This window comes from Periplaneta americana, chromosome 13 (assembly GCF_040183065.1).
Source record: "Periplaneta americana isolate PAMFEO1 chromosome 13, P.americana_PAMFEO1_priV1, whole genome shotgun sequence".
Classification (NCBI taxonomy): domain Eukaryota; kingdom Metazoa; phylum Arthropoda; class Insecta; order Blattodea; family Blattidae; genus Periplaneta; species Periplaneta americana.
Window position 1 is genome coordinate 64,116,008 of NC_091129.1, and position 23,698 is coordinate 64,139,705.

General features: G+C 35.8%; 1 protein-coding gene across 4 annotated transcripts in view; it reads left to right on the forward strand.

Moving 5' to 3' along the window:
* Cip4 (formin-binding protein 1-like Cip4) overlaps positions 1-23,698 on the forward strand; it is a 405,553-nt gene that overhangs the window by 212,748 nt on the left and 169,107 nt on the right. For all 4 annotated transcript variants that reach the window (XM_069843398.1, XM_069843399.1, XM_069843401.1 and 1 more), the window contains exon 3: positions 14,645-14,695. In XM_069843398.1, the coding sequence (XP_069699499.1) occupies positions 14,645-14,695 (51 nt within the window). The remainder of the gene's footprint in view (positions 1-14,644; positions 14,696-23,698) is intronic.

Here is a 23,698-nt window from a genome sequence, read left to right on the forward strand (position 1 = left end):
CAGGACTGATACTACAGTATATTATAATGCCTAAGCCAGGTAAAGTGCATTATACAGGGGAAGCTTTATGAAACGCTACAGAACCTGTCTACAGTGGATTTGATTTAAATGAAGCTGCCAAGAAGTTTGGTGTCCTAAAAGCAACCTTAGCGTCCAGAAGCAAATATCCCGTTGAAGGAAAAGTGTTCTTTGGTCCTCGTCCAGTGCTGGGTGAAGCCATTTGTAATAACATCAGAGAAATGACACACACTTGCTTCTGATAAGGCACAAAAGAGAAAAATGGAAGAAGAGGCAAGAGAAGGAAGGAAGCGAATAAGAAATGAAAGAAAAGGCAGCGAGAAGAGTTCTTTTCTTATTTTTTTAACTTGGTTATTTAACGACACTGTATCAACTATGAGGTTATTTAGCGTCGATGGGATTGATGGTAGCGAGATGGTATTTGGCGAGATGAGGCCGAGGATTCGTCATAGATTACCTGAAATTTGCCTTACGGTTGGGCAAAACCTCGGAAAAACCCAACCAGGTAATCAGCCCAAGCTGGAATTGAACCCGCGCCCGAACGAAACTTCGGATCGGCAGGCAAACACCTTTGCCGACAGAGCTACGCCGGTGGCGAATAGTTCTTAATGAGAAAGATCAGAAGAAGAGAAACGAAACAGACAAGAAAAAAGTGAAAATTGTGAAAATGTGTTGTTCAATCACTAATAAATGAGTATTCAGTAACTGTGCAGTAGACGGTCAATCACTAATAAGCGTGTGGTCAATAACTGTGCAGTAGACGGTCAATCACTAATAAGCGTGTGGTCAATAACTGTGCAGTAGACGGTCAATAACTGTAAAAGTGGACTTGTTGTGTTTATTTAATTCATCTTTGCATTAAAATTTTATTTTTTCTTTTGTTTATTGATTTTGATTTGTTTCTGAATCTTCACTTGACCCAATGCCTTTAAAATTCTCTCAATAAGTTACCACTGTTTTCCGCTATTTCATTGTTTTATTATTCATTAGCTTAAGTGGTCAATCACTATACAATTTACCCTACTGTATAAGAGTAATATTTTATTATTCTGATGACGATGAAGAAGAAACTTAACTCCGGAAGTACGAGTTTTAAGGAGTTTTAACTAGTTTGCTTGTATTTAATGTGTATGTGTGTAGGCCTATGTGTGTGTGTATGTATGTATGTATGTATGTGCACGCATAAATTATGTGTATGTACATGAAGCATTTTAATTATGAAGTTCTTTGTGTGTTAATGTGAAATAAGCGTATAAATTACTCGTATAAACGAGTTTGCCAATGTACACAATTATGTCGTGAGTTGAGCAGATTAATCATTGGAGGAAAAGTAGGATTGGTGATGTCTTCGGAGGTATGTAAACTATACGGATTTTCATTGAAAATTGTTTAAAAATGCTGCTAGATTATCTATATTCATAATTTTTCAGGAAAAGTTTCAGGTTCACTATGGCATTCTTCATTCATATTCATGTCCATAGACGCGACTTGTCATACAGTGCTTCAATAAATAAACAAAACTATGGTCACGGTATGCATTTATTATGCAGCCATCCACGTGCGAGCTGCCATGTGTCAAGTAACGTACATGGAATCATATTATATTTCACCTATGATACCATGCTGCATTTGTTGTGGATCTCAGAAATGCTCGTATTCATGAAATTTCTACTCTGATAATTTACCAAGTCTGACGTTGTAATTGTGTTATATGACTTCCAGCGTTATCAGTCCGTAAATTGGTCTTGTTCGTGGTTTAAAGACTGGCACCCGAAGTGTGTCTCACGTAATGATTGTGCAGAAATGTCCAGTGTACGTATTACCTGGTTTTATGCCAATAACTTTCAGGTGCTTTGATTAATGCCATAGAGGATACATTACACTGGTCTATTTCAATTTTGCTGACTGCAAAGGAACAACTGATGTTTATTGATTTGAGGTCTAAATCTATATATCATATCCATTTTTCACCACCACGTCACATATTTTCTTAATTGGCAACTTCCTTTATTTTCCCTGTTGCGAATTCCTGTGAGAATAACCACCGTTCATCGAAAATGTAAAAACGACCCAGACGTATCCTGCTACATTTGTGGCTGTTAAACGAACACCGAAGTGGAGAACAAATATATCAGACTTTGTATCCAAAAGATATCATCCATATTTCGAGGTTAAACTAAGTGCCCAGGACAAATGCTGGGCACCACATAAAGTATGTAGAATATGTGTTGAAAATCTCAGACAGTGGACTACTCCAATGGTGTGGTGGGAACAGCGAGATCACATAAAAGATTGCTAATTTTGTATGGTTGGTATATAGGCTTTAACAAAGAGTAAAAACACTCCATTCGATATCATAACCCACGGTCAGCTATAAGACCCATACTACACAGCAATGACATTACTGTTCCTACATTAACCACGTCTGACAGTTCCACTTCTAGTGATGATGAATCTAGTGTACCGACAAAACCAGATAGTGATGATTATGATGAAGAAAGAACACTGGGAAAGGAAAGAGTGGCCTACCAGAGTTCATTTTCACGTTGGTGACGAGAATATATACAATGAGCCTCTTCTTGATCCCAAAAAGGCATCATTACCCTCACTTCATATAGAGTTAGGCCTTATGATGCAATATGTGAAGGTTACTCTTGATGCGAAAATATTACAGAGATGCCGCCTGATACAACTAATTTTTTACGCAATTTTGCCGCCATCAGGTCTGTAGCGAGAAGTGATGGTGTCATTGGCGTCGTAGAGATCACTAAGCTCAAGTTCGCAGGTTCAAACCCGGTAGAAGGCGATGGATTTTTAAAATACAATAAAATGCTCAACACGTCTTCCTAGAGAAACTTTACAGTATAGTATAGAGGATTTCAGACAAAATTAATCGGATATTTCTCGCCCATATTGAATTTCGACGCCGAATAACCTCTGTAGTTGAAACATCATTACATAAATGCTACTACTGGGATAGGTAACGTCTGGAGACTGCAGAGGTTAGGAAATTAAATCTTCTGGACTAATTCAGTGGCTGGTCAACTCAGTAATGTTAAGCCCATATGTAGAATAAATTTATCTTGAAGTACCTCTGGTCTGTAATAGTAAGAATAGTGCCTGATTTACTGCTGATATTTCTGAATAACTATCCAAAACACAAATTGGTTTTCCTTGCTGAAGAACCATTAAGAACTTAGCCGTTTGCGACGAACTCTAGCAGTAATAGCCGAACAATTTTGTTGCGCCAGCTTAAAATGAAACTGTTTCGAGCAGTTGCTCATAAAATGTTGATCTGATATTGTGAATTTACTTCTTACGTAACGTATTTTATAATAGTTCAAATCATTTACAGAAACTGTACACCGTCCTATTTAATAATCAGTGCAAGTGTGTTGCACGCTCTTTTAGCTGAGTCCTTAATAATGATAGTGTATTACCGCTAATTGACATACTATAAAACTATATGATTTCTCTTACAACATACAATAAAAAGACAATTATTTTACAGCGTAAAGTTATTTGCACTACTGGAAAGCTTGGAGATAACGAGCCTGAATTGTCAGTTTTTAACGTTTGGACGCATGCTCCATGTGAGATTACATTAGCTGTTCATACATACTCGAATAATAATTCCATAAAATGTAAAGAAAGAAGGTTCTCTGAAGGCGCGTATGAAAATGGAAGATAGGTCCACAGCCTACAAGTGTCTCCCTTGTTTCTGAGATACGGTGCGAGTGAGAAGTGAATGATGAATTGATGAGCATCACACTCCTCCAAATTTTATTCCCAGGGAAAGATTCCTTTTGTTAATTTTGTAGAACACGGAATTATTCAGGAAGTTATCACGAAAGATAAACACTTTCGTCCGGAATCGCATTCGGGCTTCAGACTGGAGCTAGTGGTTTTACTAAGTAATAATTACCCACATATAATCCACAACGTTTCAAACAGTCTTAAATTACCTAAAGTATTAAGATTACAGTAAATATTGGTTGTATGCATTAGTGAACGTATTGACATAATCCCTGAGGAATTGTACAGATATTATTTAGCCACATAAATTTTCTTCGTGTGAAAAGAGTGATTTTGAATTGGAATGTGTGAAAAGGAAATACAAGATACAAAAGAGTTACTATTGTTCATTATTCACTGAATTTTTGGGAAATGTTCTTGTTAGATACATTTTGCAGTAAAATGTAAGTTAATTGTGACTTTGTAATATAAGGGCTTCAAGTAATGTGTTAATTAAAATGCCGTACTGAATAAAGAAGTTACGATAATGTTACATTTCCTGATAGCGTGCTCACACCATGTTATGTGTAAGTATATTTATTCATTCTCATTAATTACAAAAGCTGTTCAGAGGTGACGTGTCGAAATAGCAACAATGCGATGAAAGTACAGTAGTAGCGAAACTAGAAAGCCATGAAAAACCTGCCTCATAGTACGGACGTATCTGATTGAAGTTCTGGCTGATATGTACAGTTTCCCTGAAAAGGAATGAGACGATTGAATATTCCTAAGTCTCAGATGTAAAACACTGCGCATGATCAGAGACCAGAGCACTGATACACAAGATAACGAATATTGAGTTACTTAGATTCAAGCTATTTGGTTTGTTACTAGCATCGTTCCGGAATTCACTTCAAAAACGGCAAAAGATATGATAATATTACGTAAATAAGAGATAAATATATACGTAAATCGTGTAGTTAAATCGACAATGGACCTTCATGACTAGATCGACACTCCGCACAGAAAGTAAAGCTTTCGTGTCGTTGCAATAGCTCAGACGCTAAGATCTCTGCGTGTTGTGTAGAAGAGAGCGAGTTCGATTCTTAGTCTATATCAACGATTTTTTTTCTAAATAACGTTGAAATAGAGTTTTACAAAGTCCTCAGATTAAGTGTTAATGATCACAGAAATTACAAAATTACAAGTTATAATATTATAAACGTTAATCTAATGAATGTATTTATACACACATACACACATACAATGTAAATGTATATATATATTAAAAACTAACAATTAAAATAAAATTAAAAATATATTCCTAAGCCACACAGACAAACGATTACAAAGGTTTAGAGTCCTTAGGCCATGTCATTTGTTGAGTAATTATTACAATATTTTATCAGTAGCTTTCCCATATGTGTAATAAATGCACTCGCACAAAACAATTTTTGTTAAAAGTGTGGCTTTGGATTATTTCATTCTCACCCCTTCAGTTGATTTTAACTATTTTATCTACGTGTTTAATTTAATGTGCATTCAATTTAATTCATGTTATGATTGAATGTATAAGCACTGTTGCAGTTATTGATTAATTACATATATTAATACTAAATATTAAATGCATGTGTTAAGTAACTAATTGCAGTATCTTTTGCAAAATCTTGAATGTTTAAGTTGTCAATATTTCGTACTATATACTATAAGACATTAAAAGAATTTGCAGTAGATTTGGGATCCTCTACTTTATAATCACTAATTTTAATGAAAAAATATTTTCTTTCTTAGGATATCTACAAGTTTAACTTTAATAATATTCCGAATAGCTTTAATTGCATTATCTGGATTTTGTGCTTTTCTATTCAAATGTGTTCTATTTCCCTCTTTCATAGAAGCCATTGATTATAGGTGCTGCCGAATAGGAATTCAGTCTAATTCAGTGTACAAAACGTTTATCAATGGCTGTGCTACTTCAGCTTGTATGCTGGTGGGGAAATGAGTCTACGACTAAGATTTCCAGTTTCAAGGAATGAATTTAATTTACATTTGCGGAAAATTTCCGAGAGATAATCTATGTCTATGTCACTACAGATCACAAATTCCATATGAGATTTCTAAAGTCTTTTCTTTACAAATTCAATGTTGGCTATAAATATTAAGAAATATCAATGATTGTAGTTAGAAGTCTGATTTACATTATAAAAAGCAAGAAGTTACATTCCTCGGCAAGATTCGAACTTTTCGATGTTTGGTTTTGTCGTCCAACACATAAGCACAGACCTATTCAATGCTTATGTTAATAACCTACAATTTAGCTGTAGCAATGTGATGTCATAACTTGGGGTTTGTTTACTTAATGTAATTAGATTTAATTTAATTAGCTTCGCAACAATTGGACTTCCTGTTATATCCTGTTATTTAAATATTTAAGTTAGAGTTGATTTATTAACTCTTACTGTGCAAGATGACCCTTATTTCAATAATTCTATATCACGTTAAATAGTCATTGTCTACACTAAAGTATTATCATCATCCCTCATTTCTCATCTTAATGGCGAACCGACGTGACATGAGACAGCAAGTTATAGCTCTAGTTGAGGCTGGATATGGGGCTATATCTGCTGGCCGTTTGGTCGGTGTTTCTGGAAGTACAGTCGAGAGGTGGGTTCATCGTTACCAAAATTCAGGGGAGGTCGAAAATCGCCCTATTCCTGTGCGTCCCCGGATTTCTTCATTGGAAGAGGATGCTCTCTTGTTCGAGGAAGTTCGACAGGACCCCTCTCGGACTGCTAACGAAATAAGAGCAGCATCTAACTTTCCCGGTTCTTCACAGACTGTGATCAGCAGGTTGAGGAACCGCGGTATTAGGAGCCGGAGGGCTGCGCAAATGGAAATATTGGGGGAAGCACAAGCTGTCGACCGTCTTGCCTTCGCTACCAATCGAGTGGTTTTCGATTGGAGAAATGTAATTTTCTCCGACGAAACAACCATCTCGAGTGATTACGAAAGTCCTGTCCGTGTCTATCGTGAGGATGGTCTCCCACATGATCAGCGCTATGTGCACCGACGTGAAAGATCGGGGTGCTTTAGCATATTGTCACAGTCTTGCATATACAGTCGCGAAGCTCAATACGTAGTAAATATGCAAACATTAGAGTGTCGCTCACCACTAGAATCGCTAATATCGCCTCATTACAGGCAATGCAAAATAGTACCGTCACAGTCTATTGTTTTTAGCACCCTCAAAACTCAAGCTTCGTGACTGTATATAGTAGACTGTGATATCGTGTTGGGGTGGATGTCTTACGATGGACCTGGCGTTATAGAACGCATCGATGGCCGGTTTAATACGGGAACTTACGAGCACATTCTGGAAAATATATTCCTTCCTTCCGCCTCTAGAACGTTTTCCCGAAGGAACATTGCTGTTCCAACAGGATAACCATCCCGTGCACTATGCCGGAAGCATTCAAAGATGGTTTCAAAGTAGACCCGAGATCGAAATCATTAATTGGCCTCCGAAGTCACCTGATTTGAATGTCATCAAAAATTTATAGGCGGAATTGAAAAAGAGAAGGATAGCCACCTATGCCCACCGACGCCCTCAAAATCGAGACGAATTGTGGGATCAAGTTGTTGAAACCGGGGAAGATCTCGCCGGGGATTAGAATTTATTCCACAATCTCGTGACATCCATGCCGGATCGACTTAGAGCTGTAATAGAAGCTGATGGCATGTGGGCAAGATTTTAAGTTGACAGGTCTCTCTTTGTTTCTTGTGATTTTTGTTTGAGGAAAAATACTCTTAACTTTCAAGTAAGATTTATTTTTTTGACGAGGTTCAGCCCACTTGTAAGACCCAGAAATTGGGCATAAATTATTAATATTTTTCGACAAATTAGATAGTTTAGGAACTCTGAAGAAATTAATTATATCTCAATAAAAAAAGTTTCACCTGGGATCGAACACGAGACGTTTCGGTTAAGCAGTGGAACCGACACGCTACTATATGAGCTACCGAGACAAGACAGTGACAACAGCAGTCTAGAATGTAGATCCCATAGCAGGCATTTGCCATTCGGTACAGAGAAGCAATGATAGCTTGTGATCCTAGCTATGTTGTGAAATCGTGGCCTTAAATGGCTGTCTTCTTCGTGATTCTTATTTTGGTCCTTGTCCTTGTTGTGGTCCTCGTAACAATTCTTGCTGTATTTCTCATGTTATGTATCGTTACGTCGATATCGAGTGAACCGCGCTGTAGAACTTTAACTTCCGACGACCAAGAGTCGTCTCATTCCTTTTAAGGGTAACTGTACATCTATTATCAGGCTGCACATCTCACTTGACGATATGTGTCAGAGGAAGAACAAATTGTTTGTATGCATCTGAAGTCTTGACTTCTAGTGTAATATGTAACTAGTCGGCGATGCATGCAATGGAGGAGGAAAGAAAGTGACCAACCTACTCCATTATCTCCTGGACTAGTTGCCTCATAAGTAGTGCCTTCTTGGTATCACATGTGAGGTTCAGACCTGTCTTCGGACAGTTGACTAAACAACAACATTACTGATGTTTGTAACATTGTCACATATGCCGGAGATGGAACCTTGCTACGTTTTCAGTTGTCTGAGCTGCAACTGGACTTATAATAAATTTCACAACATGCCAAAAGGCTTGATCTCTCGAGCTTCCTAAGGAACGACTGGCCATATGAGACTATAGCGTACAAGATGAGTTTGTAGTAATTTTTCCCTCCTGTTATTCGGTTTCTTATTTTACCATTATTTTTTGTCGCCATGTCATATCACCTCTTAGTAATCCTCGTTAATATCGTTAAACACCTAATTATGTTGTACAGGGTGATTCAAGAGGAATAGTGAATATTTTGGGTAGTGGTAGTGTGGACTATTTTGAGTGATGTTGCCTGGTCGTTCTTTTATGAGGGCAGAATTATTCATAATGCGAGTGACCAATTCGTCCCTTGAGTTTACTTTGTGTACACTTCGCCTTTCTTCACTCCACAGAAAAAAGTCGACAGGAGTAAGGTCTGGAGAACTTGGTAGCCAATGTACGTGACCACAACTTTCGATCCATTGTTCGGATAACGCAGTGATGTCAAAGCAAGCGCATTTTTCTGATCTTGACTCACGCGCGTGCATCAAGCGCTAGGTATGGAAGGAGGAAGGATTATGTATATGAATAAGCAGCCTGTTGGATTAAGAAAACAGTGGTGCACAAACTTCAAACGGAATGTGAAATTTTGTCGTTATTTTTATATGGCTTCTTTCTGTTATGATATTATGTATACTGTCTGCAAAACAAAAGTACTAACACCAAGTTCTTAATATTGCAGTTGTGTTTTAAACGTTAATAACATAATAAAGAGTTAAGAAGGAGTATTCACATAAATTCCATAGTAGTACAAGTTATTATACTGTAGGCCTACTAAGTGAATGAAACACATCTTTCTTGAAGAAAGTGATGTCCTAAAGAAAGAGATTGAGTATGACATGATAATTTGAATTGGTATTGATCACATCTTTAGCCTTATAAAAGAAGTAATCAATAAACTAATCAAAACAATATTACAATACAAAGCAAAGTTACCAAGAACTGTATAGGCCTACGTTTTTACTGTAACTAATATTGCATAACAAAACTCTTACCGAATTATACTTTTAAGGTGATATTGGTACGCAACTTCCTATCATCAGAATATTAAATTATTTTCTCGAAATCTGCTGTAGCTATAGAGCTGACGTTTTTACAACACATGGGCACATTTCTTTTGTTTATGATGTAACAGTAGTTGCTTTGTTAATTCATTTCTTTACAAACATTTTTCATGCGAATATTTTCAAAATTTTCAATACACTATCTTCAATATTACGTATTTACGATGTATTAGATTTACAGAAACATTGTAAGGCTGCTAAATAAACATACTGTATCTGAAAATTTCACTTCTCTGTAGAAGAGTTAAGAAAATATTTCTTTCAAATAAAAAAGCTAACTTATGAAAAATGAGCATTAAAATTAAAACTTATATTCTTATAATGCACTTATACTTCTCAAACAAATCTAAAACTTAACATGGATACAGTTTTCATAAGTTCTGTTCCCTTTATCCATTGAATCAGTGCTGGCCATCCCTGTCTATAGCTCGACCAAGCGACATATACTACCTCTTTCGTCTGTCTCTTTCCTTTCCGCTGTAAAGCGCTCAGGCTCTCCTGAGCTCTAAAGCGCACGCTTGCGCCTCGCTTATGAGCAACAGTTGACATGATTGGGATAACGTGAGATATAGATTATGCGTCATTTGAAGGCTAAAATGTAGAGGGACTCCGTCGTATTGGAAGAACAAGCCCATCCTGACAGCCAATTTAACCTCTGCAAGCTCGTTTCTTAAAAAGGCTAAGTAACTATGTCCTGTAAGACGATTCGGTAACAGCAGATCCAATACTTTTTATTTATCGTTCCTTCATACCAATTATAAGGCTTGCTATGCGTAACATTCAAACATACCCATTGAAAATTGACTTACAGGTATGCTTATATGGATTTTTCTCAGAATAGTGAATACCATAACCCCTGAATCACTCTGTATATTAAACTTGAGCTCTTGGCGCTAGAGTTGAGACGTCCTCGCTATGTGGAGTTTTCTTACTGTCGACGGTTTAGAAACCTCGATAAGACTAACATGTAACAGTTGCGGCGGCGTTGTCGTCCGTTATACTGCTGCTACCCGACTCTTCGGGTATAAAACGTACCCTAATATGCCTTAATCTACAGTAGGCATACAGTCTGGAAGTGGCAGTCCTCTTGCATGCATGCCTCACATATTCTTAAAATCTTCCTAGTAGCACGACTAAGTTCTTGTCTCGTGATGTCGGGTGGTTTGACAATGTAACCTACGACGATTATGTACATAGCCCCTATATTCAATCTTTCGATTTCTTTCGTGAGTAAAAATTGCAAGAATATAAATTTGGGCCTCGAGTGACATTAATCATTTTCTAATCTCGTTACTTCAGAAACTTCAATAAATTGTGAGTAGTAGCTTCGTTCAGCTTGACATTACAGTATCGCCTAAGTTTCCCGTCAATTTCGAAGAAGTGTTTTGAAGCGTTGATACAAAGAGTCAGAAAGGAACAATTCTCTAGAATTTTTATTGTAAAACGCCCCTAGAATATTATCTAGGAGGCGGTGTGTCAAAACTTCACCTTGGCAGACCAAATGAGTTGTCACTTTGTTTATCCGCGATCAATTCATGTGTCGTTAAATTATTTATTATAGCTATACTGTTATTTCTCACATGTTTCTAATACAGGTCCTGTGAATATGCTGGTTACTACCTTGAGGCGCTGAACTAACTTTGAATTTTGCGCCACTACGTGGCAACATTGCTTGGTCAGTAGTTTAATGTAGCTAATTGACATAGTAAATAAAACATTCAAGTTCGATTAATATATCCATCAAAGGGGATGTTAAAAAGCGTCTCATGATACGATAGGAAAAAATAATGCAATCATCTTTTTGAAAAAAGTTATGAAAATCTATGTTGTAGATTTATTACTATGTAGTTGTGCCTGTCTTGCGTAAACATAAATTTTCTCGTTTGAGATCACTTTTGTACTAAACACAAATCTTCCCTTTCGCGTTGTGCATACCAAGGAAGATGTTCATTATCTCTGTCTTCTCGGATCTCCCTTTCCGCTAGCATTCTTCCATCTATCCAATTTCCTCTTTTTTACATACACCCTCTGACCGTTTTCAGCGAAGGACCGTACTTCGAAGAATCTTCCCGCACTCAATAAAACAGCGTAATTGTGAAGTACAGATAGTTTTTTGTACGTTTGTATTAATCATTTGAATTAATGTTGCTTTTATCGGTTAGGACTTCAGTGTGGTTCTGGAGCTTCAAGTGTTTGGTTTGTATAACTATTTCCTTTAACTTTCTGATATGATTGAGAATTAAACGTATGTTTGAACGCACTCGTGTAAAGCTCAATTAAAGACGTTACCACAGTAATTATTTTAAAAAATAATGCAATTTACTTATTCTTCCAGTGTAAGCCTACTTTGAGGTATTATAACACAATCTGTTCTTACTTCTGTTGAAAATTTTCCGTGCTTAGAGAGTTGAAATTGATCATATATTATACTTTCGCCTATGCAACACCCAATGCCTTTCCTATCGAAGTATTGTATGTTATGTAGTTGATGCCCACCCAAAGAGAGGACTTATCGTAGGTCTGTTTTCTCCCTGACAGTTTCCTTGTTCCTTTGTCATTGTACGAAGTATAAAATAAAGTATTGTGGTGCTATAAAAAATCGGTTTCGTCAATTCTCGACGGTACCTACAAGTTTTCAATCTCGTGGCCTATTGCATGGATTTTGTTAATGTATTCACCGCCTGCAAGTCATTTAACCAGACAGAACTGAAAACTTTCCTCCTGTAGTACTTTACAACAAAAAACTTCCCGCAGCAGACAATGTTAAATATTTAGGTATGCATTTAGATCGCCGACTAACATGGCGTAAACATATTGAAACTAAACGTAAATAATTAAATTTTAAAACATAAAAAATCTATTGGTTATTGGGACCTAAATCAAAGCTGTCATTAGAAAATAAACTTATTGTTTATAAAGTCGTACTAAAACCTATCTGGACATACGGCATCCAACTTTGGGGAACTGCTAGCAACTCAAACATTGAAATACTGCAGAGATATCAGTCTAAAACTTTACATTCCGTTGTCACTGCACCATGGTATGTCCGTAATGATGTCATTCATCGTGACCTAAACATTTCAACTGTGAAAGAAGAAATCTCCAAGTTCAGTAAAAAAATACCTGCACCGATTAAATCAACCTTGACCTTCCATTCATTTTTACTACAGCTATTTGAAACATTGTTATTTTTCTTTTGGAGTGTTGTCATGGGATAACATCTCAACTCATGTCATATTCTTTTACAATATTTATATATATTGTCTGTTGTAGACAGATTGTAAATGTGGCATAAGTGTTAAATTAAAAAAATAACCAGGGATCATGCACATGAAATGCAATATATTGTAGTAAGCATTAATAGATTTTCATTTGTTATCAAAAACAATGGTGATCTACTTCAAGTCAAGATTTTATAGACGAATTTTTTCGCGGACAACATATGTGAGGGTTAAGTTATCTTTTCAAATAAGTGAATTATTGTGTATAGAATTATTTTTACTTTTAGTTGCGAATTTTCTAAGTTTTGAACCCTCTATCAACGTAAAGGGTTAGCGCCACATTGTTCGAGGATTACCGTGGTCTCTGTAAACCCATTTGTGATTCACTTCAAGAGAAGACTTGGCAGACGATTTTCTTCGCGGACAACAAATGGGACGGTTGTTAGTATCGACGAATAAACTTTTCAGATAGTGAATTATGTATAGAATTATTTTTAATTTTAGTTGCGAATTTTCTAAGTTTTGAACCCTCTGGCCAGGTAAAGAATAGCGCACATTATTCAAGGCTTACTGTCGTTGCTGTAAACCCATTTGTTACACACGAGTGAACTACAGAATCAAGGTCTAATAATATATTTCAACGTTCATATCTCTTTTAAATGAAAATATTCGCAATAAGAAAAGTAATGTTAGGAATTATTGTAATATAATCTTGCTGTTTTATGTAAATTTGTGCAAATTTGTATGCATGCATGTATGTATGTACTCTCGGCTCCATAAGTAAAGAACCCTGGCCTCACGCCACTTCTGCACAGATGACAGTGATTGACAGGCCAGTTAGGGGAAGCTGTTGCCACGTTTGCTCTTGGCTGGACTCTTTAAATGTATTTTCTTTTGCAACTGGTTGGATTCTTTCAAAAATGGAAAATTCACAACACAGCATTCTCGGCGGTCTCCTGGCGGTATCTTTGTCCACAGTTTCACTAATTGGGGGAGCGTGTCAGTCAGATTTATGGCTTTCTGAACCCAACCCTGCAACGAAGGTTCTTTACTTGTGGAACCAAGAGTATGTATGTATGTATGTATGTATGTATGTATGTATGTATGTATGTATGTATGTATGTATGTATGTATGTATGTATGTATGTATGTATACGCACAGTGTCCAGTCGCGTTCCTAACGGAAGACTCTGTATAAACCGTGCTGTGCATAACAAAATCAAAATGTCTTAATTCTTGGGATTATAAAGAATGATGTACAATCTTAAAAACGGAAGTTCCTTTTATTTGGGAGCTTATTAAATTATTTCACTGTCATACCCATAGAGAGCAGGTTTTGCCTAGTGCGAGACTACGACAGATGATATGCCTATCGCTGGAAATGTTAGGTTGATACCTGGGAATTGTTGGTGAAAGGTTAGTTAGGATTGGAATGGAATTTGGTTATGGTCCTTTAAATTTACACTGCCTCAGCATTCGTATATGGAGATTTGGGAGATTGTGAATGACATGAATGTGGAGTAAGTTAGAAAAAATAAGTTATTTACGTAATTTATGTATGCCTAGTTTATGTTTTTTGAATAATAGTTGAAATATAAACTGTGAACTGTCAACATGATACAGGAACTGAAATGTGTAAGTGTGAAACGTATAATGAGAAAGTGTCATCTTCGGGACATTATTTTTTTTTCCATTGTGCCCTCTAAACCTTAAAGATGTGTTAATTGCATCTTACAGTAATGATGCAATAATTTTATAAAGGAAAGGAAGGTAGACCATTTCAGTGTGATATATGGCTGTATCGACTTCCTTGTGTGTAGCTAGTTAAGTGCAATCCGTAAATTGAATTTAAGTCGTTAGCTTTATGACAGCGAGATCATAACTTTGTTTAATTAAGCTTGCATTATATTCATATGCCTTTCTTTTATTCCAGGAGGCTAGTAAAGAACTACCAGCCGAAGAAAAAGGACGAAGAGGATTACCAGTAAGTAATAACTAATAACAAAAGTTTTAATTTCAACTTCCGCGAATATTCTGCTACTATAGGTATATTATGTATACAGGATTTTACGAAGCTATGTTGACACATAAGGAACGTATTTCTATGTTAATTTCAGAGTAAAAAGTTCATGTGAACATGGGTTTAACTTTTATAATTACAGTCCACACCTGTGGAGTAACTGTCAGCACGTCTGGCTGCGAAACCAGGTGGCCCGGGTTCGAATTCCGGGCGGGGCAAGTTACCTGGTTGAGGTTTTTTCCAGGGTTTTCCCTCAACCCAATAGGAGCAAATGCTGGGTAACTTTTGGTGCTGGACCCCGGACACATTTCACCGGCATTATCACCTTCATATCATTCAGACGCTAAATAACCTAGATGTTGATACAGCGTCGTAAACTAACCCAATAAAATAAATAAATTTGTATTACAGTGCTACAACAATATGAATCTTAAGTAAACGAATAGTAAGTAAATGCTTTTAAATTTGAATAGAAGAGAATGCAAAAATACCAAAAAAAGACATAAGAAAGAACTATTTCTATATCGTAGGTACGGTCTTACGCAGAGAATATTGGAACCTTTCTTACTTACCCTTAAGATGTAGGTACGGCTATTTCGTATATTTTAGTCTAAATAAATCGTCGTGGTATTTCACAGGAGATGAAAAGACACGATGCATTGCGAATTAAATTTATTTGAAATAGAGTTCGTTATTCATGCGAAAAACTAAATTCACAACAGATTTTCAAAATATCTTAAATAATTTTTAATTTAACCTAACAAAAACACTGAATTTATTTACAGAATATCTCATGGTACAATTTTATTATTGTTAATTTTGCAGAACATGAGCACAATTTGCACTGATGTAACTGTAAGTGAAACTAATTCCTATTTAACAAATTTTGAGCTTAACATGTTTCGATCTGGAGTGACTGTTTCTGCTAGAAATACTGTCAATCCTCTGGAAGGCGCAACAGATAATCCGAAGAAACTTCCACCCCGGGCGTTTTTTTTTTCGCGCGGTTTATCCACATCTACTTCTCTTGTCTTCTGACAAGAGTGATGTGTTTTGGGCAATTGCACTACTTACCTGACAGACTGGTCTGTCGCGGAAGATGATTGATGATAGCCTACACAAAGTGTTCTGATTAAGGGTTATAATTCGGTAGGAAGCTGGTCGTTGCTTTTATTTTTGTAATTGTTACTACTACGGCATTTACTTGGAGAGAGATGAAAAAAAAAATGCGGATCTTCGAAATACATGACAGGCTTGCTAACAGTGACACTACTAGTTGTTCGAAGAAACTTAAGTATTTTCTGCAACAAATTTGTGTATTTGGTAAATAATTAATTTGCGTGTACATGATGAGTAATTCTTCAGTTTGGTTAAGATCACGTAGATTAATTTTGTTAGCTTGGCTTAATTTTGTATTAATAAAATGTGAACACCATCCTCAGTGCAGTGAATATTATTTTGTTATACCCGTGTCCTCGAGGTCAGCGGAATGGTGTACTGTTAGAAAGATGAATTATTTTCTTCTAATGCAGATAGATTGCAAAGTAATTTTGAACTTTACTCGGATCCCTCGGTGAAAGCTTATGTGAATAGCGTAACATGACAAACTTTGCCTTCTGAGCACTTCTAGTATATTTCAGCGTTAACACAAACCTCGGTGTTATTGTGTAGATATATCCTAAGCACAATGAAGTGAACTGATGTTAATTTTGAAGAGTTATACTGCTACACAAGCACAATCAAATGCAATTTTCCACAACGCACAATTAGTTACGCATCTCTTTTTGCCAATAAATTAAATAAATAAATAAATAAATAAATAAATAAATAAATAAATAAATTTGTGTTTGTGTGTTTCTTTTGTATAATCTCTCCTTCTCTTAATTATTTCCTTCCTTCCTTGTCTGTTCATTTTCTTTTTTTTCCATTAAGGGACACTAGGACTGAGTTTTTTTTTTGTCAAAATAGTAAGAATAAATATTTTTCTTTTTTACATAAATAATTACTTTATACATTTATTTAACATTTTGTCCTGTATTTAGCCTCCGCCTACTACTTCTAAAGATGTGGCGACCATTTTTTAAATGCTACGCGCAGCTCTTTTAAACCTACCACACCCACTAAAAATGAAATTTTCTCAAAACTACGTTTTTTGTCAATAATAAAATTCCTAGCGGTTTCCATTAGTTCCATTTGCTCCGATTTACATGAAACTTCACAAGAATATTCTGTATACTCCAATACATAAAGCTGTACGTGGAATCGGCTTTTCACTGAAAACTTTTAATGATATGAATATTTAATTTAAAAAAAAATTGAAGAAAATTATCAAGCAAAAGTTATGATTTGTAAGAAAATTTTTATCTCGTGAACCAATTCTCAATTTAAAACCCCGTGTGCAGTTTTCTTTATTATGAAAGGTAAATCCTTCACTAAAAGTGTTGAAAAGCAAAAACAATTCTGAACCCGTCAATGATGTTTCGAATTTATGCATGATTTAATATCATTAAAATAAGTGAACATTAATGTCTAAGGAACTAATTAATGAAACTTGATGAAATTTGGTACTGTTATTTAAACATACAGACACAACAAACTCGCCGAATTTGAAAGAAATTGATAAAAAACTTTAAAAGTTTCAAAACTCAGTCCCAGTGTCCCTTAAAATAATATTTTCTTCTTATTCTTTGGTTCTGTGTTCAGCCAGTGTTTTTAATTCATTCTTCTTAGTCTAGTGCTCGCCTCTATATAGGTCACTATTTTTTCAGTGTAACATCTTAATAATTTCTGTTTCACGTTGAGAGGACTTCTGTTACGTAATAGAGTAATAATTAGACACTTGATGAATTTACAGATAAACCACGTGGATAATTACGTAATTCTCTCACGTTACGCATCGTGTAAATGTAGCGTTATTACGACCCGCCCCAGTGCTGCCAAGTTCAAGGGCCGTTAAATCAAAGCAGTGTAAATTGCAAACAGCTGCTTCAAATGAGGTTGATGACTTGCGTTCCTCTTTGAAGGAAAGTTATTGCGATTCATGGTTTCTTCCCATATTTTGTGTGTGTGTCTATATATACAGTCAACTCTGGATATAGTGAACTCTGTTATAGTGAACATTCGGCTATAGTGAACCTAAATCGTTGGTCCCGACCCGCATACATTAAAAAGTACACTAATATTTCCGTTTATAGTGAACCCTCGCTTCGGTTATAGTGAACCTAAAAAATTGAAGTTACGAAAGTTGTTATCCTACCAAATTTTTATTTAAAGTCAGACCTTCTTGTATAAAATTGAAAGAATGCGTTGAGAACAACATTCTAAGTTTCTTACTCCTTTAGTCAAAGGACAAAGGTAGGATTAGTGATTCCTAGACAATTAGCTGTACTGTAAATCCGGGTAACGCGTGACGACCTTGCCTTATTCCACCGTCGAAGGGTTGCCATTCTGTTCTCAGGCACACTACTCCACAGTTATTTCTAATCCTCCACCGTCAAAAGATTGCCTTTTGTTTTCAGAAACATTTCCATTATGACGGATAGCATCGAAACAACGGAAAATGAAATTACCTTATTTTATTAAAAGGGGACGGACATTATGTTCAAAGTATAAATGAAGGTAACATTCCGATGGCTTTCAAACTCCATGAACCCCCTCCCAGTTTCCATTAAGTGATCCGGGAAATTCCAAGGCTGAGTACGCAGTCTCACCATAACAGCATTTATCATTTCTATCTGATCAGTCGGTTTGTAGTATTCGAACAGTGAATGTACCGTATAAAAATGTCGAAACGTAAAGTGTTTTCTTTGGAAGATAGGCGAATATTATAAGTGACATTGAACATGGTCTTTCGCAAGCGGACGTGGGTCGTCAGCATAGTTTAACACTTAAGTACTCGCGAACTATTTTGTGACATTAGTACCGTATAACACTGCGCGTCAACATGACTCCCACGCGACTACTTAAATGTTAAGTAAATCAACTGTGAGTAACGGTATGCAGTGTAATAATACATTCCACAAAAATAAAATATTTTAATTACTGTATAGTAGTTTATTTTTTTGTTGACAATTTCATTCATTCCTGTTATTTAAGGTTAGGGGAGAGACACTTCGAATTTAGTGAACCTCGGATATAGTGAACGAAATTGCTGGTCAGTAGAGGTTCACTATAACCGGAGTTATATATATATATATATATATATATATATATAAAAACTCCGGTTATAGTGAACCTATATATATATATATATATATATATATATATAAACAAAAGAACAACTATTTTTAACAAAATAATAAAGATCCAGAATAAAAGCACTACAGAATAAATTAGAAAGACAAAAAGATTAAATACAGGAATTGCTTAGTAACACATCCAGAGAAATGCAAACCCAATAGAATCATCAATGGCCAAAATATAAATGGTAATGTAATATTTGGATTGAATCCTTAAGAATATTCAATAGAATTTAAAAAAATCGGAGACCGAGTGCTTTTAAAATATTCCATGTGAATTTAGGAAGTGTGCCACGCGCACCAAACAAAAGACCAGAAACACTCCACTGACTAGTGGGAAGGTTATATTTCTCACTTAGGTATAGGATGCAGGACTCATCAACGTGTTGTGCCTACAGGGTATCCCTCTTAAACCGGATTGTAGGATCAAGAATTATTCCCTTAGATTGAGTCCTGTGGATGGCTACAATATCTGCTCTTCTGTTCGAATATAAGGATGAAACGCAGTGGATTTCCTCGTATACCTCCCATCCGCGACACTTGAGGACATCAGCAATACCGGTCCTGGCCTTATGGTGTCGATTGTTGCGCAGCAGCTCCGTTTTTCGATAGAATCCCAACACGTGACCAAGAGTTTCCGGCTCGTTGCAGCCAGGATGGCGACAACGGGTTGTGTTGAAACTTATATATGTAAGATTTATCTTCTTTACCGTCTTTCTAAAATTGAAATGCTGTATTTTAATTTACATTAGGACAAGATGTAACATGCTTGAGTTCTGGTAGATATATTCGATCTTCTTATAATAGACTTATAACCAAATTTTTGCAGCATATTTTTACTTTCCATCTTTAAGTGCATACATTATGAAGGTCCGACTTATCATAAGCCCATACGGAAAGGCCTTTTGTCTGAAATGTATTTCGCTGACCGCAAAACAGGAAGACTGGCGAGTTGAATGTAAGAATTCCAATCGCGAAATGACATAGGTTTTCTCATATCGTCGTCGTTACTGCAATAACTCCTATGTGACATATTTATCGATTTTCAGATTTTTGCTCTATTAAATAACTTAAATAGTGGTACAGAAAATAATAAAATCTCCTATATGTAATTATATTTCTTTCTTTTGAAAATGTAAGAATTCACAATCTCCTATGTACGGCTGCCGTAGGATGAATAATTTTTTTTTCCACCTGGTGAAAAATTGTGTATTTTGAACATAGGAGTTATTGCAGGAACAACGACGATGCACTGTAATTTAAACTTACAGTATTAACGGCAATAATAGAACGTAATAATGCAATTGCAGCGGCAAAGGTGCATCTTTATTGCTGCGTGGTAGGCACGATTGTGGTTTCGAATCCTTCAAAAGCATTGAAATTTATTATTAGTTATTGTGGAACCTTATGTTAGGCCTATATTAGGTTGAAGCTCCTCTTCTCCAACTCGTCTCACGAGAATCCCACAGCATGGCCGTGAATTTGGGATAAAGAGAAAACAGAGTATTGATTTAAACATGGTATGCGCCGACAAAGAAGAAGCTCCTAATTGGTGATAGTAACGCATGTACGTTAATGATGCTAGCAGAACTTGTGTACACAAAACCGTGGAGTGTTTATTGTTAGAAATATTGAACTCATTTCTTTTGTAACATTAAACTTGCGTAGTTTTATAACAGTTATCTATCACTAGTTGAAAAAAGAGAAATTATGGATTACAGTGCTATCGTGTGGTCTTCTTCTGTGTTTTAGGATGAGAATGTGTAATTCCCAATGAAATGGAGTGTGTAATGATCTCATGAATGTATGTAATATAGGCCTAATGTCGTAAGTGAAAATTTAAACCAGTTGTGGGTGTATTGTAGTAGTCTTTGCTGTAAAGATTTAATAGTTATTTCAATTTTTGTGTTTTGCCCTTTTTTTTTACATTTTACATTATACATTACTCGTATTATAATTAATGAAACCTTAAGAATTTCGCAGTTGTGTTTATTTTGCTGAATAAGAGTATAAAAATGGAGATGTTCGATCAATTACAGAGGATTTCCGTCCCTATCTTCAAACCATAAAGAAATGAGCAAATTTTGTCTCCCTTTAGGGGTTCTCTCTTTTATGAGAGTTTATTATTGCTGGAAGTCCGTTATTGCGATAGTATTTTCTATTATGCTATGGGAGGAAATAATGAAGTGGCAAATAGGAATGCACAAGTTTAGTCGGGAAGTAGTCAAACAGAGATATCTGAATTACGTAATATAAGTAGTCACTGTATTCAAAACACAATAATTGAAACATTCAACAAAACCAACAGTGTAACAGAATTACCGAAAAGGAGATCGGCTTGTAACAACTTCGCGGATGGATAGAAATATTGTGAAACTTGCTAAACAGAATCGAAAGTTTACAGGAGATTTGTAGTGCACTTGACATTAAACTTGTGAAAGTAAGGAGAAGGACTATGTCCAGACTCCCCATTAATTCAGGAGTGATGGCGAAAATATAGGTTTGCAAGTCTCTGCCGACCCCTATGAATCGCAAAGCGCGGTACGTGTGGTGCAAATGATTATCCAAATTAGACTCCAGAGAAGTGGAACACTGTACCGTTTAGTGACGAGTCCAGCTCGTTCAGTCCAACGAGAATTCAGCGACATGCAAATGACAATTACGAGTAGAATTGAGGAGCAAACTTTCAAAAGAGACTTTGTCCGCCAAAATAAATAAATAAATAAATATATATATATATATGTAACTTTGTTTTCTCATTAGAAGGATCACCTGCACATTTCAGTACACTCATACCGATAACACAGTGTAAATATTGAGTTAAAAAAACAACTATGTCCACAAACTGAATAATCAAACACGCCTCTGTCACTTTCAGCAAACCACAGTTACCACGGAAACCAACGTTCCAAAATGCTTTGTATGTGCTCCATTAGAGCTGACTCATGCATTATGGTGAAGTGGTATGTTTGCAATATTCAAGTAAATTGTTGCTTAGTCAACTGTCCGAAGAAGGTTTGAACTTCATAAGTTACACCAATAAGGGATCATTTATGAGGCAACTAACCTAAGAGATAATTGGGTAGAGTAACCAGTTCTTTTCCCCCTCCGTTGCATACATCACTGACTAGTAACATATTACACTACCGTACTTCAAATGTACAGAAACAATATTATTCTTCCTCTGACACAATATATCGTCAAGTGAGATGTACGGTTACATCCTTATTCCGGGGAGGTCTTCAATTGCGGTGGAATCTGATTGCACTGTGAGTGTAGGGGATGCTAATCAAGACACCAGAAAGAAAGGTGAGCGTTTGAATGGAAGAGAAGTTAATAAAATAATACGTTATGGTGCACCTGTTGAATATAGAAGTTGAAGGTAAACAGAAGATGTGAAGAAAATTCTAGTCTAACGCTTTGGTGAGAATTGACACAAAGAGACGGATCTGCAGTGGTATAAAAACTCTTTATCGATTCTGTTTCTAATGTCCCAGATGAAGAGGGAAATCCAGTATGTGATGTTTAGAAGGCGATTGTGGCTTTCACGTTTAAAAAAAGGCCTATGAAGGAATATTTGATCAGTATAATTTATTGTTTTCTTGACATGAAATTTTGTTTGTTCCTTTTTGTAAGTCTTCTTTGACTTAGGTCAAGTAAGTTGGTTTCAAAACTACTTCATAAAATGACTGCAATAATCTGTTGGCGTGTATCTCCAATCAAAACGTACAAGTATGTCCAACACTGTGATAAACAATACCAACAAAGTCCTATCTGTTCAATCAAAAACAACTGTGTCCAAACTTTTATATTAAATTTATACAATGACAATTGAATTTGATTTGAGTACTTAGTTTTACTACATTCTAATTAAGTAGTCAGTACACAATTGTAACATTGGAAAGATAATAAAATGAATTTTTCGTTCATACCCTAAAATTCGATTTAAAGGACAAAGTCTCTTTTGAATATTTGCTCCTCAATTGTGTTGCATCTCGAATGAGAAAGGTGCAGGAGATGTGTTTATGCAAAAGGGACTGAACTGTCATTGATGGCAAGTGAAGTCGGAGGAATATATTAAAATAATGGAGGATTATGTGTCATCATCGAAGAAGAAACTTCTGGGACGTGGTTATATCAACAAGACACACTTCACGTGCAAGTAAGGTATAGTTTAGTGATCCTGACCATCTAGGCTCCTTGGCCTAAGCCCCATAGAAAATGTTTGAGAATGCTGAAGAAAGCTGTGCATAAACATCTCATTGTCGAACTTTCAAAATCTGAAAACACAACAGGAAGCAAGAGAAATAAGTTAAAAAAAAAACTTCAAAAGTACGAGCTTCTTATGATGGTGGTGCAATTAAATATTGATGTAAAAACGTCTAGCATTACAAACGGAAACACTTCTCGTTTTTTGTTGTTGCAATTTTTGCAATAAATAACGTTTTTGTGACTTTGCCTTTACTTTTAGGATATGCCTTGAAATAAAGTGGAGGAAACTATCTTAATTGTGCGTTTTGTTAATTGGAGTCTTTAACATAACTTTTTGAACATTGTTGTGATATTAAAAATAGCGTGTTATCACGAAAATAATTTTAATCAGAGTTAAAAATGTATAATTAAAATATAATTCGAATATGGTTTTAATAGATAATCATTTAATTCACTATCATTTATGCATAAAAATGTACTCTTTTCCAGTCTCTTGTGTGGAATTATCAGTATGCAG